The sequence below is a fragment of the Lithobates pipiens genome, unplaced genomic scaffold (assembly GCF_037356315.1).
Source record: "Lithobates pipiens isolate NorthernLeopardFrog02 unplaced genomic scaffold, aLitPip1_a1.2 Scaffold_3, whole genome shotgun sequence".
NCBI lineage: Eukaryota > Metazoa > Chordata > Amphibia > Anura > Ranidae > Lithobates > Lithobates pipiens.
Window position 1 is genome coordinate 7,405,044 of NW_027507790.1, and position 15,173 is coordinate 7,420,216.

General features: G+C 44.8%; 1 protein-coding gene and 1 long non-coding RNA gene across 2 annotated transcripts in view; both read left to right on the forward strand.

Annotated features, from left to right (window-relative positions):
* The window catches only part of LOC143940130 (uncharacterized), a 648,562-nt gene that overhangs the window by 555,679 nt on the left and 77,710 nt on the right, over nt 1–15,173 (forward strand). The window lies entirely within an intron of this gene.
* Nucleotides 1–15,173, forward strand: part of LOC143940129 (acyl-CoA dehydrogenase family member 11-like) — a 130,836-nt gene that overhangs the window by 37,953 nt on the left and 77,710 nt on the right. The window contains exon 3 of the mRNA XM_077461209.1: nt 7,624–7,856. Coding sequence (XP_077317335.1) covers nt 7,624–7,856 — 233 coding nt within the window. The remainder of the gene's footprint in view (nt 1–7,623; nt 7,857–15,173) is intronic.

Sequence of the window (15,173 nt, forward strand, 5' to 3'; positions counted from 1 at the left end):
GCCTGGCTGTTGGAGTGCCCCATCCAGATTCCACTAGACTAGACAGTGCCTGAAAGTGACCTTTAGGCACTGGGTTCTGCGTAAGACACTTCCCAGACCCCATTCTGGTAGCCAGTTAGTCCAGAGCTGTTGCCCAGTCTCTAAAGCCTCACTTTGTGAGTAGGCCAATGAGCACCTGGACCTACCTATTTTGCTTGGATTGCAGCTTGCCTTTAAAATCCCCACTTCCTGTTCTGTTTCTGCTGTGACAGGCATTAACACTGAGCTCTGATGTTATCTGCGGGGCGGAGTGTTGTGTGTGCCCATTTTATGCTTTTTTTCCTGCCATTCAGCATCAAGGAAGCACCTTCCTGCTGCTCCTAATTAGCAATGAGCCATATGTTACTCCAGTCTTCAGTTGCTGCCTGCCTACAGCGACAGCTGTCACCTCCAGCCATCTGACTTTCACCTGCTACCAGATGTTTGGATTTCGCGAGTATCTGAGGCCTTGCCTCATACCCTAAACTTTATGTTGCTTAAAGCTCCGGACAAATTTTTTTTTTCCCATGGAGTGGGGATGTATCTGCACTGCTAATTTTTGTGTAGGGGGAAAGGAGAGTAGAGATATACTTTCTTAACCATTTAAGGACTGCCCCACGTACATATACTGTGGCAGGGCAGCCCTTAAGCACAAAATCATGTACCTGTAAGTGATTCTTCTGATGGGCTCTGGAGCGCACCATGGGAGCAGGTCAACGAGTCCTGCAGCCAGATGGCCCCTGGGACTCACTGATTGTTCACAGGAGAGGCAGACTGGTGGTCTGTAATGTAAACAAAGCATTCTGCGAGGAAGAAAAATGGAGAACCTGCTAAGCAGAAACACGGATCTCTGTTTTCCTCTAGTCACAGCAGTTAGAAATTTTTTTTTCTTTACATTTTTATTTTTTTATAGCAGAAAGTAAAAAATATTGTTTTTTGTTATTAGTGCAAAAAATAAAAACCACAGAGGTCATCAAATACCACCAAAAGAAAGCTCTATTTGTAGGAAACACCCACAAGACTGCATAATTGTCAGTTAAAGCAACACAGTGCAGTATTGCAAAAAATGGCCTGGCCGGGAAGGGGCTAAAACCTTCCAGAGCTGAAGTGGTTAATCAACCAATCCTCCCAGTACAAGACTGGTGCAGCACCCCAACGGTCTTGAATAGTGGACTGTTCCTGACATTATCACACACAAAGTAGGCTTCATAAACCAAGAAAAGTCCATTACTGGACATGGAGGAATGCCGTTTTCCGGAGGATCAAAGGATTGGGTGAGTATAAGCTTTGTGTTCACCCCTAGACAATATGTGCAGCAAACCTTGCAGTGTGTATACAGCTCCACTGCATGGGGAAAAAAATGCCCAGAATTGGGCTTTAACTGCCATGCACTTGTAACATGTCTTATCCTAGTCATAGAGAGGGCAGTCCTGCTGTAGCTGGTGACCCTAACTCACACACGCTACTAATTTTTCTGGGACTGTATAAGAAAGTGCCAACATATAAAGCTGGAATCATGTTATCCTCTGTCCCTAGAGTCGTCTTCATCATCATAGTCCTCCGTAGCTTTGTCAGGTGTCGCCAATGCCGAATCCCCTGCCTTTTTAGTTGGGGCCCTACTACAATCATACAAGCTTTTTTGGCCCAATTCACCTACCTTCTCACTGATTATGAATGCAGAGGCTATAAGCTTCCTCCCGTGCCTTCCTTAGCAGATTCTATAGTTGATCTGCTTGTGGCCTTAGCAGCTTCTGAGCCATTGGTCCTAGTGACTATATGATTTTTAGTCACTCTATTCTGTAATAGATGGGTTTGTCCTTGAGGAGGTGCAGTTTACCGCTATTATCCTGAAATTAAAATAGAACAATTTAGCTTGTATTTATGCCGTGTGCACCACTCTGCAGCAGGAGGATTAGACTGCAGTCTCCAGCCTTGTTAGAGTCCCTGAAGCTGCAAAAACCTTTCCATTACACCCAGCATTTGGGCCACTACACCCAGCATTTGGGCCACCTTAAAAAGGAGACCAATGTGGTAATAGGAGACATCCTGTATTTAAGGAACTCACTGATGAGTGGTTGAAACCCTCTTTTGAATGTTACTTTGACAAACCATGGCTGAATAGTCAAGGGTCCATAAAAGAGATTTCTTAGTAGAGACCATGAATCTTTCACCAATAGAGTGGGTAGATTAAAGAGCTGGAATTTTACATTGTAGCTGTGATGGCCTGCTGGAAGCATCTTTGTTTCTCTCTTAAATTTAGCTAGCTACATGGTTTCAAAGTTATTTTGAGAAAAGGAAAAGCCCATCTAATTCAACCAATAGAAAATAAATAAATAGAAGATCTCCATATACAAAACCCTTTACCCACAGTTGATCTAGAAAAAAGGGAAAAATACCTAAAAAAAACATTGTCCAATTTGTTCCAGTGGAGGGAAAAAAAGGTTTCCTGTTTCCCCAAATGCAATTGGTACTTATGCTCATGCTGTATATTATATTTTTACTGCAGACATAAACATTGCCCCCTTGTCCTTTGTAATTCCCCTAAAGTGAATAACCCTGCATCAAGTTCACTATATGGAACACTGATATGTTTTATACATGGTGATCATATTCCCTCTTTAAACCCTTGCCTACCAAGTGTGGTACGGTCATTGTAAACAGTGTGTTCTGAACTTTACTTTTATAACGTGGAACTAAAAATGCTTTGGTCTGGCCTATAAACTCTCCATGACTGATTATTTTGCAGTTAAATTCTGCACAAACAGCAAAACACATGTTACGGTTTCTAAAGAAAAAGAGCCACATATTTACTGTTCTCTGCACTATTTTGCTTTATGGAATTTTTCAGCCTGGAACATGAAAATGTTTTATTCCCGATCTGTCCTCTCATGATTTCACAATTCTGTCAATAAAGACACATTCTGAAAATGTAAAACATAGTCCAAATCACTAAAACCAATATCACAAAGTTTTTATTGTTAAAACACTGATAGGCTAACCCCCCCCCCCCCTTCAACCTCTGCAGCAATGCTGGCAGCACTCATACGTCTATTTCCCAAAGACAACTTTTGGATATTATGCTAAGCACGTGCACCCAACTTCTTCGGTCAACCATGGCGAGGCCTGTTCTGAGTGGAACCTGTCCTGTTAGGTCAATGTATTGTCTTGGCCACCATGCTGTAGCTCAGTTTCAGGGTCTTGGCAATCTTATTATAGCCTTTTTACAGCTCTACGTAGAGCAGCAAATTTTACAGCTCTACGTAGAGCAGCAATTATTTTTTTCAGATCCTAATGCCACTTACACACGATCGGAATTTTGGTTGGAAAAAGCTCTGATGGTTTTCCCGATGGAATTTCACTCAAGCTGTCTTGCATACACACGGTGACAGCAAATTCTGACCGTCAAGAAAGCGGTGACGTACAACACATACGACGGGCCTAGAAAAAGGAAGTTCAATAGCTTCTGTCTCATAGTTGAATCTGAGCATGCTTGAGTTTTTGCGCATTGGAATTGCATACACATGATCGGAATTTCCGATAGAAACTTTTTTCGTCTGGAAAATTGAGAACCTGCTCTTAATTTTTTGCTGGCGGAAATGTGGCCAGCAAAATTCCAATGGAGCATACACGCGGTCATGTTTTCCAATGAAAAGCTCTCATCAGTCTTTTGCTGGGCGCAATTCCAACCATGTGTACGCGGCATTAGAGAGTTCTTTGCAATAAGGTGCCCTGTTGAACTTCCAGTGACCAGTATGAGAGAGCGAGAGCGATAACACCAAATTTAACACACCTGCTCCCAATTCACACCTGAGACCTTGTAACACTAAGGCCGCGTACACACGGGCGGTTTGTCTGGCCAACTAAGTTCATAGACAATCCGACAGACAGTCCGTCCTACTTTTGAATGAACGGACTTGACCACACACGATGAACAGACAGTCCGCTGAAAGCTTGCGCGATGACGTGTACAGCACGTACGACGGGACTAGAAATACGACGTCCAATACACTGCAATGCAACCTTCGGCCGTGTAAATCCTTTCTGAGCATGCGCCATACTTAGTCCGTCCAACTTGCCTACTCACGAGCGGACTGTCCGCTGAAACCAAGTTTGGACGGACTGTATTACGGAAATTCCGAAAGACTTAGTCCGCCAGACTGTCCGCTGAAAAAGTCCGCTGAAGCCCACACACGAGCGGATTGTCCGCTGAAACACGTTTCAGCAGACTAAGTTGGACAGACAGTCCGCCCGTGTGTACGCGGCCTTACGAGTCAAATGACACCGGGAAGAGGAAAATGGCTAATTGGGCCCAATTTTGACATTTTCACTTAGGGGTGTACTCACTTTTGTTTCCAGCGGTTTAGACATTAACCTCCCTGGCGGTATGATTCAGTCTGGAATAAGGTGCTGAAAGCGGTACAATTATTTTGCATGGAAATCTGGCTTTTATTTTGTAGTCCTGTAATTCTTAGGAATAACGCTCTGAAATCTCTTCAAACCAGAGTCTAGCGGACATCCCGGGTATGATAAAGTTTATAATATAATAAAGAATAATAAAAATTATTCAATAATGTAATCAAATCCAAAAAAAACTGAAAAAGGGACATGTTTTGGTTGCTATGGACAATCTCCAAATTCCAAGCAGTAAAAAACTGTATTTATAATATAAAAGTGCATGCAGGGCATTGCACAAACCACTAGGGACAAAGGGGGTGTGTATTTTTTACTACAGCACTGTAATCTGTAAGATTACAGTGCTGTGTGTGTTTTGTGTGTTTTTACTTTTTTGAATTTGCCGCCGTTCTCCGCTCCCGTGCGTCGTAACGTCGCAGGGAACGGAGCTCGGCGGCATTCGGCACTGTGAATCGAGCGCAGGACGGCTCGATCACACAGCGCGGCGGACATCGCTGGATCCAGGGGACAAGGTAAGTAACGATCCCTGTGTCCTCCCCTGCATCGAGCGGTGCAAACCCGAGTCTGGCTCGGGGTTACCGCTATTGTAATGAAAATCCCAACCCGAGCCAGACTCGGGATTACCGCTAGGGAGGTTAATGGCTGTGTGTTGAGTTATTTTGGGGGGACAGCAAATTTACAATGTTATACAAGCTGTACACTTACTACTTTACATTGTCGAAAAGTGTCATTTCTTCAGCGTTACATGAAAAGATATAAAATATTTACAAAAATGTGAGGGGTGTACTCAATTTTTTGAGATACTGTATGTGTTTTGAATAAGGGGATAGAGGGCTATGGCTGGAGGAGAGTACACCTTTCGCCATATAGGAGTCCCAAATGTGAAGTGTGGATGTGACCAAAAGAGACACAATGTCCTTAGGCAGGCAGGCGTCTGGGTTTGTCCACAGTATGAAAGTCTTCAGGGTCAACCAAATCGTTCTCTAATACTGTCAACAGTTTAGATTCCTGGCAGTGGTACAAGTCGATCTCAATAGAGAGGAGGCATGGTAGTATAGAAGAATATTGGGTAGGGCAATATCACCTTGAGATTTGAGCAAATAGAGGGAGGAACAATGAATCCTAAATTTTTTACGTTTCCAGATATAATGCCAGAGTTTAGGCAAGATATCCATCTTGACAGCGTTCAGCCACCAGAACCATGACACATTTCGCCTCAGGATACTAATTTTATGAGCTATACAGCTCCTTGGATATATGCGTTTTAACAATGAAAATTTTTGTGACATACCATATTGCTGAGCCAGTCTTTGCACTGCATTTCTTTATTGACAAGATACATTCACATATTGGATTGGATTTGGTGAGGACCTTTTGGGTAGTGGTTTGGGCTATGTTTTTGACTTCTTTCCACCACTCTAGGTGGTATCACTAAACAACAGTCGGGCCTTACCATCCCGTGGACATTACCTAATATATTTGGCTCTTCTAACTTCTGCTACAGAACATAGTGCCAACGTTTTTTGGTTCATTCTGAAAATTTTAATTGTTAGAAACTTTCATAGAAAAATAGTGTAGTTTGAATATATTATAACCTAAAAAGCTCTGAGCAATGATTTTTAAACGTTGATCAAGTAAATACTCAATACCTCTTTAGTAGAAGCGAACTATAAGGTGATATCTAGATGGTATCTTCCAGCAAGGTTAGCGAAAAATCTATCCTGGAGCCTCACCCAAATGTTTCTGTGGCTGTGGCCTGGTGGGATATATGTTCCATGTTTGGTGGTTATGTGCAAATGTCCAAAGATTTTGAATTCGAGTATTCGATCTAATTTATTCAGTGACGGGACCGAACAAATCCCAAAACTGCTATGTTCACTGACCTCTAGGATGAGATCTCCCGGCATCTTCAAACTCTTATCTTTTTCCTACTTACAGTTGCTAAAATTACGATAGCCCGGGCATGGAAATCACTCGTGATCAATATCCCGCTGGTTAAACACAAAATATCCTGGATTATGATTAATGCAAACCTGACCAGTATTCTTAGAGACAAGCAAACCAAATTTGAGAGGGTGTGGAATCCCTTGATTAGATATCTCCATGCCCCTTAGTGGCCCGACGCCCCCTGGAAATCGACAGGACTCCTGTTAACTCCCCCCCCCCCCTTTTTTCTCCTTCTCTATCTTTCCCTCTACCTTTTTTTTCCCCCCTTTATTAACCACCAATGTTTTTTTTTTATATACGGATGCATTTGGCGGATCAGTAGAGCCTACCTCATTCCTGATTATTTAGGGAGTAAGGCTTTGCGGTACTGAACATAATCTCTGTATAACTCCTACGTTTTTCGGATTGAAGTTACGTTACGATTTGACCAATTGCTAAAATTACATTCTTTTATAGAGAAGCCTTCACTATATGTCTGTAATAGGACAACTACTCTCAGATTATGCTTTTTGTAAACAGACGCTTTAGGCTCCTTTAATTGGGTCCTGTCCATAACACTCTGACTCTTAATTGTATTAGAGGGAACACTCCTCTTTGATATTTGTCTAACTACATTGGTCTTCTCTGTACTTTGTTAAACTTTTGAATAAAAAACTATTGAAAGAGAAAAGTCGATCAAGTATTGGACAGATGTTAAACACATTCTGATATTTATGAATGTTGTTGCTATATCTACTTCCACTAATGTATGTGTGATTTTACTAAATGACTCTACCTTTTAATGTGAGCAAGAGTTATGGTATATCTTCAGTATAGCTGGTTGATAGGCTTTCATGGAAAAAAATTAATCTTCAGAACTTGAAAATACTCCCAACCTTGCCATCATTCAGCCCAGAACACAAGAGATAACTTGAAGGTGACTATTGCAACAAGAGCTGTGTGTTGTGTTTTTCTTACGTTCTTTTTTTTCTTTACTCCTAACTTTTAACTGGAGCTTTTATGTAATCTTGCACATTGTTATTTTTAATTCAAGAATATCGCATTATCTTTCCAAAAAAGTACAGTATGTTTATTCCTGAGTGGTCGAGAAATCATTACAACTTGAATGATTTGTAGTTTTAACATCACTGAGGTGACGTAAAACTCACTTTGTATGTATTATCTACGTTACTTGAGACATATAGTTGGGAAACACATTGGTAAATTAGACATAATAGCTTGCCTTACTTTTTATCTGATATGCAGGTTCTTGAGGAAGCAAGCAGGGATCTTGAGCGGTTTGGACAACGCATAGTGGAAGAGATTGATTCCCTTGGACGAGAATGTGAATTAAACCTACCACAACTGCAGCAGTATGATGCCTGGGGCCACAGGATCGATCGTATCATCACCTGCCCAGCCTGGAAAAGAATGAAAGAGCTGTCTGCAGAAGAGGGCTTAATAGCAGAAGCTTATGAAAGGAAGTACTCTAGCTGGAGGTAAATATATGAATACTAAAATCTGTCCATATTTTAGAAGGTGAAAGGCCTTCGCCTTGTAGCAATGTCTTCCCCCTTGTGGGTTTGCCTGTTTGAAACAGTCAGACCCAAGACAGATTTTATGCTTAGGTGCTATATTTATTCACTCTTAGGCCCCTTTCACACTGGTGCAACACGAGAGTCGTACGACTGTGGATCCAACTTTGCCCTGCGACTTGAAGTCCGACATGCGTCTGACTTCAATGAACAGGGATCCGACTTTGATCCCTGATAATAACAGGCACTGTCTGGTATGAATCTTTAGGGGGAACTACAGGCACAATGTAAAAAATAGAAAACGGCATGGGTTCCCCCTCCAAGAGCATATTGGCCCTTTCGGTCTAGTATGGATGTTAAGGGGAACCCACACGCAGAAAAAATGGCGTGGGCCCCCCCCCCTCCAAAATCCATACCAGACCCTTATCCGAGCACACAGCCCGGCAGGTCAGGAAAGGGGGTGGGGATGAGTGAGCAGCCCCCCCCCGGACCGTATCGGGCCCCATGCCCTTAACATGGGGGGTGGGTGCTTTGGGGCAGGGGGGCCCTGCCCACAAGGGCCTCTTCCCGACAACCCTGGCCATTGGTTGTCAGTGTCTGTGGGCGCCCTATTTGACTGAGTATCGGGTATATTGTACCCCTACCCATTCACCTAAAAAAAGTGTCAAAAATAAAACGCAGTACACAGGTTTTTAAGGTACCGTATATACTCGAGTATAGGCCGACCCGAATATAAGCCGAGGCCCCCAATTTACCCCCAAAAAAACTGGCAAACTTATTGACTCGTGTATAAGCCGAGGGTGAGACATGCCTGTCCATCCCTGTGTGTGTGTCCGTCCATCCCTGTGTGTCCGTCCATCCCTGTGTGTCCGTCCATCCCTGTGTGTCCGTCCATCCATCCCTGTGTGTGTGTGTGTCCATCCATCCATCCATCCCTGTGTGTGTGTGTCTCCATCCATCCATCCATCCATCCCTGTGTGTGTGTGTCTCCATCCATCCACCCATCCCTGTGTCTGTCTCCATCCATCCACCCATCCCTGTGTGTGTGTGTGTGTGTGTATATGTGTATGTGTGTGTGTGTGTGTGTGTGTGTGTGTGTGTGTGTGTGTGTGTGTGTGTGTGTGTGTGTCCAGCCTACCTTTGTCCCGAGCCTCCGTCCCGTGCCTTGCCTCCTTGCCTCCGTTCCGTCCCGTGCCGTGCCGTGCCTTGCCGTCGTGTCGTGCCTTGCCTTGCCTCCGTCCCGTCCCGTCCCGTCCCGTGCCGTGCCGTGCCTTGCCTTGCCTTGCCTTGCCTCCGTCCCGTGCCCTCTTCGGCGGCCATTGTAAAATTCAAAAGCCGCGCCTCCTCCTTCGCCTGTGATAGGCGGAACACTGAATTTCCCAGCAGCCTGTGTTCCGCCTATCACTGCCTTCGTATCATCCTCGTCCGTAGTACGAGGATGATACGATGTCCGTGATAGGCGGAACACAGGCTGCTGGGAAATTCAGTGTTCCGCCTATCACAGGCGAAGGGGGAGCCGGAGGCGCGGCTTTTGAATAGAATGGCCGCTGTCTGTCTGCTCGACACGCTGATCGAGCGGGCAGACAGCGATGACTCGAGTATAAGCCGAGGGGGGCACTTTCAGCCTCAAAAAAGAGGCTGAAAATCTCGGCTTATACTCGAGTATATACGGTAATTAATTAAGGCAGCTCTGGCGTCTCTTCTGACTTCTCCCCTCTCCGACTCTACTGCCTCCTCCGCTGATGTCTTCTGACTCTGCCGGTTCTTCTCTCCCTCTCCAGGTCTTCTCCTCTCTCCCCTGATGTCTTCTAGTCTTCTCCAGTTCTTCTCTCTCTGTCCGCTTTCTTCTGCCTCTGCCGGGTCTTCTCGCTCTGTTCTTCTTCCGATTTTGACTCAACGCTCTCTCCCGTTCTAATGCTGGGTGCGCGGTGAGCCACTACTTATAATGACATGGGGTGGGGTCCCCAGAGGCCCGCCCCTTATGACGTCACCGCTCATCATGCTGCGGGCTGTGACATCATAAGGAGCGGGCCTCCAGTGACCCCGCTCCATGCCAATATAAGTAGTGGCACACTGCGCACCCAGCATTAGAGCATAGAGAGAGCGTTGAGTCAACATCGGAAGAAGAACAGAGGGAGAAGACAGCGGAGAAAACCCAGCAAAAGAGCAAGAAGACCCGGCAGAGGCAAAAGACAGTGGACAGAGGAAGAAGACATCAGAGGAGGGCAGAGAAGACCCTGAGAGCGGAGAAGAAATCGGAAGCGATTTAATAATTTAATTAATGCCTTAATAAATTACTTTAAAAACCTGTGTACTGTATTTTATTTTTGCCAATTTTTTTTTAGGTAAATGGGTAGGGGTACAATGTACCCAATACTCATTTACATAGCGTGTGGGGCAGGCATCTGGGAGCTTCCAGATCCCCATAAGCTCCCCTCCCGCAGACAACGGTCAGGGTTGTCGAGAAGAGGCCCATGTCCTCATCAGCATGGGGACAAGGTACTTTGGGGTAGGGGGCGCAGGGCCCCGCCTGCCCCAAAGCACCCACCCCCCATGTTGAGGGTATGCGGCCTGGTTCAGGAGGGGGGGGAGGCGCTTGCTCATCCCCACCCCCTTTCCTGACCTGCCGGACTGTGTGCTCGGATAAGGGTCTGGTATGGATTTTGGGGGGGACCCCCCACACAGTTTTTTTTTTACATTGGGGTTCCCCTTAAAATCCATACCAGACCAAAGGGCCTGGTATGCTCTTGGAGAGGAAACCCATGCCGTTTTTTTTGTTTTTTTTATTTGCCATGGAGTTCCCCTTCAGGATCATCAGAACACAAGTCGCATGCCAAAGTTGGATCAGTTAAGACGGCGATCCGACTTTGATCCGACTTCAGTGATATTCAATGGGCTGAAGTAGGATCAAAGTTGGACCAAAGTAGTGCAGAGACTAAATATGAGTTCCGGCGTGTTCGCACAGCCAACGTGCAGAGCCCGCCAGGAAGCCGGAACTGCGCTGCGCTAATCACAGGTAGTGAGACATTTCCCGATCTCTCTGCAGCCACACATCGGGACAATGTCTCACTGCCTGTGATTAGCTCAGCGCAGTGCTGACTTCCTGACGGACCCTGCACCTGGGCTGTACGAACATGCCAGAGCTCATCCTTAGCAGGGACTACTTTGAAGTTGTACTAATATGAATGGTTGTCATTGGAAATCATGGAGAACAACTTGTAATGCGACTTCATGCAGTCCCAAGTTGTAGGATAAGTGGTACAAGTGTGAAAGGAGCCTTAGTATTTGTTACGCAAACTGAATACTACTTATAGGGCAATGTTATACTTTCCCAGTATATTGCTGGAAATCATTCCAACTTCTTGGTGTTTGTGGCTACGTAGGGATTGGTCTCCTGAAGTCATTCTTGTATACCAATGGCAGCAAAGTTGTTGCGCTCTCTTCCATAACCCTGCTACAGCTGCCTTTTATGCCCGCTCTTAGTTATTTGTAGGTACACCGTAAGCACTGTGGCTTCCCCAAAATTAAACAAAAAAAAAAAAGCAATCCTTGTCCTCTGTTGTTCTTTCGGCCGAATACATGGTATTGATGCAGGGGTGGAGGTAGATTCAAAATGTTCAATTGGGGACCAAACATCTTCCCATCTTCCTTTAGTAGCTTTAAAGAGAGGAGATCAACAGTAGGTAAATATTAACTGTTATTTTAGACATTGCTTAGTTTAGTCGGTTTGACGGTTTTTTAAATATACATGTGAAAGATCAATGTACCTAATCTTATTAGCAATTGGTTTCGTAAACCTGTGTACAGTTTGTAATTATACAGTACAATGTACAGGCTCTGCTTTCTGTTTAGTAGTGCTGCACAGTGTTATGCCTTCTGATCTTTTTATTGCATTTCAAGTCCACTAAACAGGATACTTCTCTCCAAAAACAATATGTTTACTTTACATTGAAGTAGATTTCCATTTCCAAATAACGTTTTATGGCATCTAGCTTCATGACTTGAAAGTATGCCTAAGTAAAGCAAACTTAATTTGAGCCTTGTAAAATTCACTTTTCCTGACGCATCAGGGGAGCACACACACTGGGTTGTGACTCCGCCCCCACAACCTGACAGGATAGGTTAACTATAAAAGATGAAGGAGAGGCACCCCACCTCATTCTCTCTTTTTTTTTTTATCATCACCTGACAAGGATAGAGCCATTGATTCGGATGGACAGGATTCAGCACCCTTACTGCATTCGCTCCACCAGGTTAAGCCTCTCCTGGCTGGAAGTCTCTCCTGTACAGTCTCTAAAGGAGCCTCTATGGATAGAACCCCAATCTGGTGGTCTCAGGGCGCATTCTGGCATTTATACAAGCTTTAAAGAAGCTTAAAGTACTGCAGTGACCTACCTTTCTTCTATTCCAAGGTATTGCTTTTGACTTTGCTTTATCCTCTCTGTTTATTTAACAAGGGGTTGGCTGAGATCTGTAGTTCCACAGCTCAGTGTTTGTGCCATTATGGCTGTTGCATCCTTCTCTGGGCCCTACACAGGCACTGGAGGAAGTGGGGTAGAGCTGCAGGTCATTCTGCCCTTTTCCAATATAGCATGGGTGCCACAAGAGTGCTTCTGCACATGTGCAGTGATGTCATTTCCTTTTTAAAAGGCCCACAGCTTGTTTGAATTATGCTGATGGCTGCAGACTGCTCAGGATCGTTTCTTTTGCCTGTTTCTGCCCTCAGTCTCTGGTAGGCTGCTTTATTGTTTTTACCTGGTTATTTGCAACTCTGTATGTTTTTCTTGCATTGCATTTGCTATACTGTTGTTTCTCATCAGGTATTACCTTTTCTGTGCACTTCTTCATGGAGGTCACTGCCCAAGCAGACCCCCCTCAGCATATAAGGTAAAAGTATGAAAGAGGAAAAAGAGTGTGTGACCTTCTAATGCTGCGACTTTCTGACAGCCCTTCCAGGTCAAGATCGACAAACTCCAGGCATCAAGGTCGCTCAAACCATACCTCAAGCCATAGGAGATCAGGGAGAAGTCACCCAAAGTCTTCATCTTGTCATTGACACTCTGGTCACGCCCATTCTCGCCACAGTCACTTGCGGCGTAGGCGCTCACGCAGACGGTCTCCTTCTCCTCATCGTGAAAGGAGCTATCACACCCACCCTGCAGCAAACGCTTGCTGGGTGTGCGGAGCTCCAGCTTTGCCATACAAATTAGCTTGCAGCGCAAGCTTTAATGAAGCAACCAGGAAGAAGGAGTCGGATGCAAGGGAAGTATCTGACCTTATCAGAGAATCTGTACAAGAATCTATTCTGGAATTATCAGCTCCTGAACCAGAAAAGACATGCCAAGCACATCTGCTGTATCTCATAATGCTCACATTGATTCTGATTCAGCCTCTGACAATGAAGATGAAGAGATGCCCACAGGATTCGACTTTACCTTAGTGGAACCCTTTCTAAAATCAGTACAGGAGGCCATAGCATGGGAGGAAGCAGAGGCGGCTCCTCCCAAAATACAGAAATACTTCCCTAATTTAAAAAGAGAGCCGGAGTCTTTTCCCTTTATCGAGGAGTGGAGGATCATTAAGGATGAATGGGAAAGATCAGATAAGAGATCCAACCTGAATAACAGGTTGGCCAAATGATATCCATTGAAGAAAATTAAGGTGAGTTCATTAATTCATCCACTGGTGGTTGACGCTTCCCTGATGCGACTCGCAAGACATGTTACCCTTTCAATAGAAGATGCAGTAACCTTCAGAGATGTGCTGGACCAGAAGATCGATCAGGTTATGAAGCAAGCCTACTACACAGCAGGGGGGGCGTGTAGGCCAGCAGTAGCAGCGGCCACAATCGGTAAGGCGATCATTGGATGGTCTGCCAATATAGAAAAATCCATACATGAAGGAGCGGACCAAGAGAAAATAATTAGTTCCCTTCAAGACCTGAAACTGGCAGGCGATTTTGTAGCAGATACTTCAGTAGATGTCATTCATTTTTCAAACGCAACCTTTCAGAGAGGGTATAGGGAAGCGAGATTGTTTAAGCCTGGAAGAGAGTTCAAAAGAACATGGAAGAATCCACAATCCTCTTTTTTGAGGCTTCAAAATTCTAAGATCACCACATCAGGGAATAACAAGTCCTTTTGAGGGTATGCCTGTCCTGCCTGGGAAAGTGAGAGCAAGGCCCAAAAAATTCAAACAGGTCTGGATGGATCACATAAAGGATGCTTGTACACTGGCCACAATAAAACATGGGCACAAATGGAGGTTTTCAGACGGGGTCCCTGAAGGCCATTTCCAGCCAACCAGACTTCCTTCTTCACCAGTCAAGAGGAAACTACTTCTCAAGTATATGGTGGATTTGAAAAGCAAGGGGGCAATTCTGGAAGTTCCAACCCCTCAAAGAGGAAGGGGGTACTACTCTCCCCTATTCTTAATGAAGAAGAAGATGGGAGACTTACGCCCTGTGATGGACTTAAAAGGGCTCAACAAAGGAATTCAGATCGATGCCTTCAAAATGGAAAGCCTCCAATCAATCCTATTAGCCATAAACTTAGGAGACTGGATGCTGTCAGTAGATTTATTGGACGCCTATCTACATGAGCCTATACATCACGCATTTCAAAAATATTGACGATTTGCAGTCAATCATCGACATTTCCAATTCCAATGCCTCCCATTCTGCATCTCCTCCGCTCCCAAGACTTTTACAAAAACTCTCCTTCCAGTGATTGCATTTGGATAACATTTTGCTTCTAGAAGACAGTCAGGATACGCAGATTCTCCATCAGGGGATGCTGATCAACACTCTCCAGAGTTTTGGGTGGTTAATCAACTGGAAAAAAAAGCAATCTTCAACCTACACAAAACATGATTTTTCTAGGGGCAGAACTCAATACTTTGTCAAACAGAATCCGCCTGCCTCAAAAGAAGATAGACCCGTTGATTTGGAAGCTAAGAAGGTTAATGACAGCAACATTCCTTCCGGCAAGAGTCTGAGCACATTTAGGCTCAATGACGGCCACACTTCCGATGGTCCAATGGGCACAATGGCACACGAGGGAGATGCAGTCTTCATTCCTCAATCAGTGGAACGGTGTATCAATGCTCCAGCCGATTGCCATTCATCACAGAGTGAAACAGTCGCTTTGGTGGTGGATGAATACAGACAACAGTCAAAAGACACAGACCTATAGTTCACCCAGAACCAGAGGTAATTACATCAGAAGCCAGTCAAACAGGATGGGGAGCCCACTATTGGGACCAGGCGGTTCAGGGTCAATG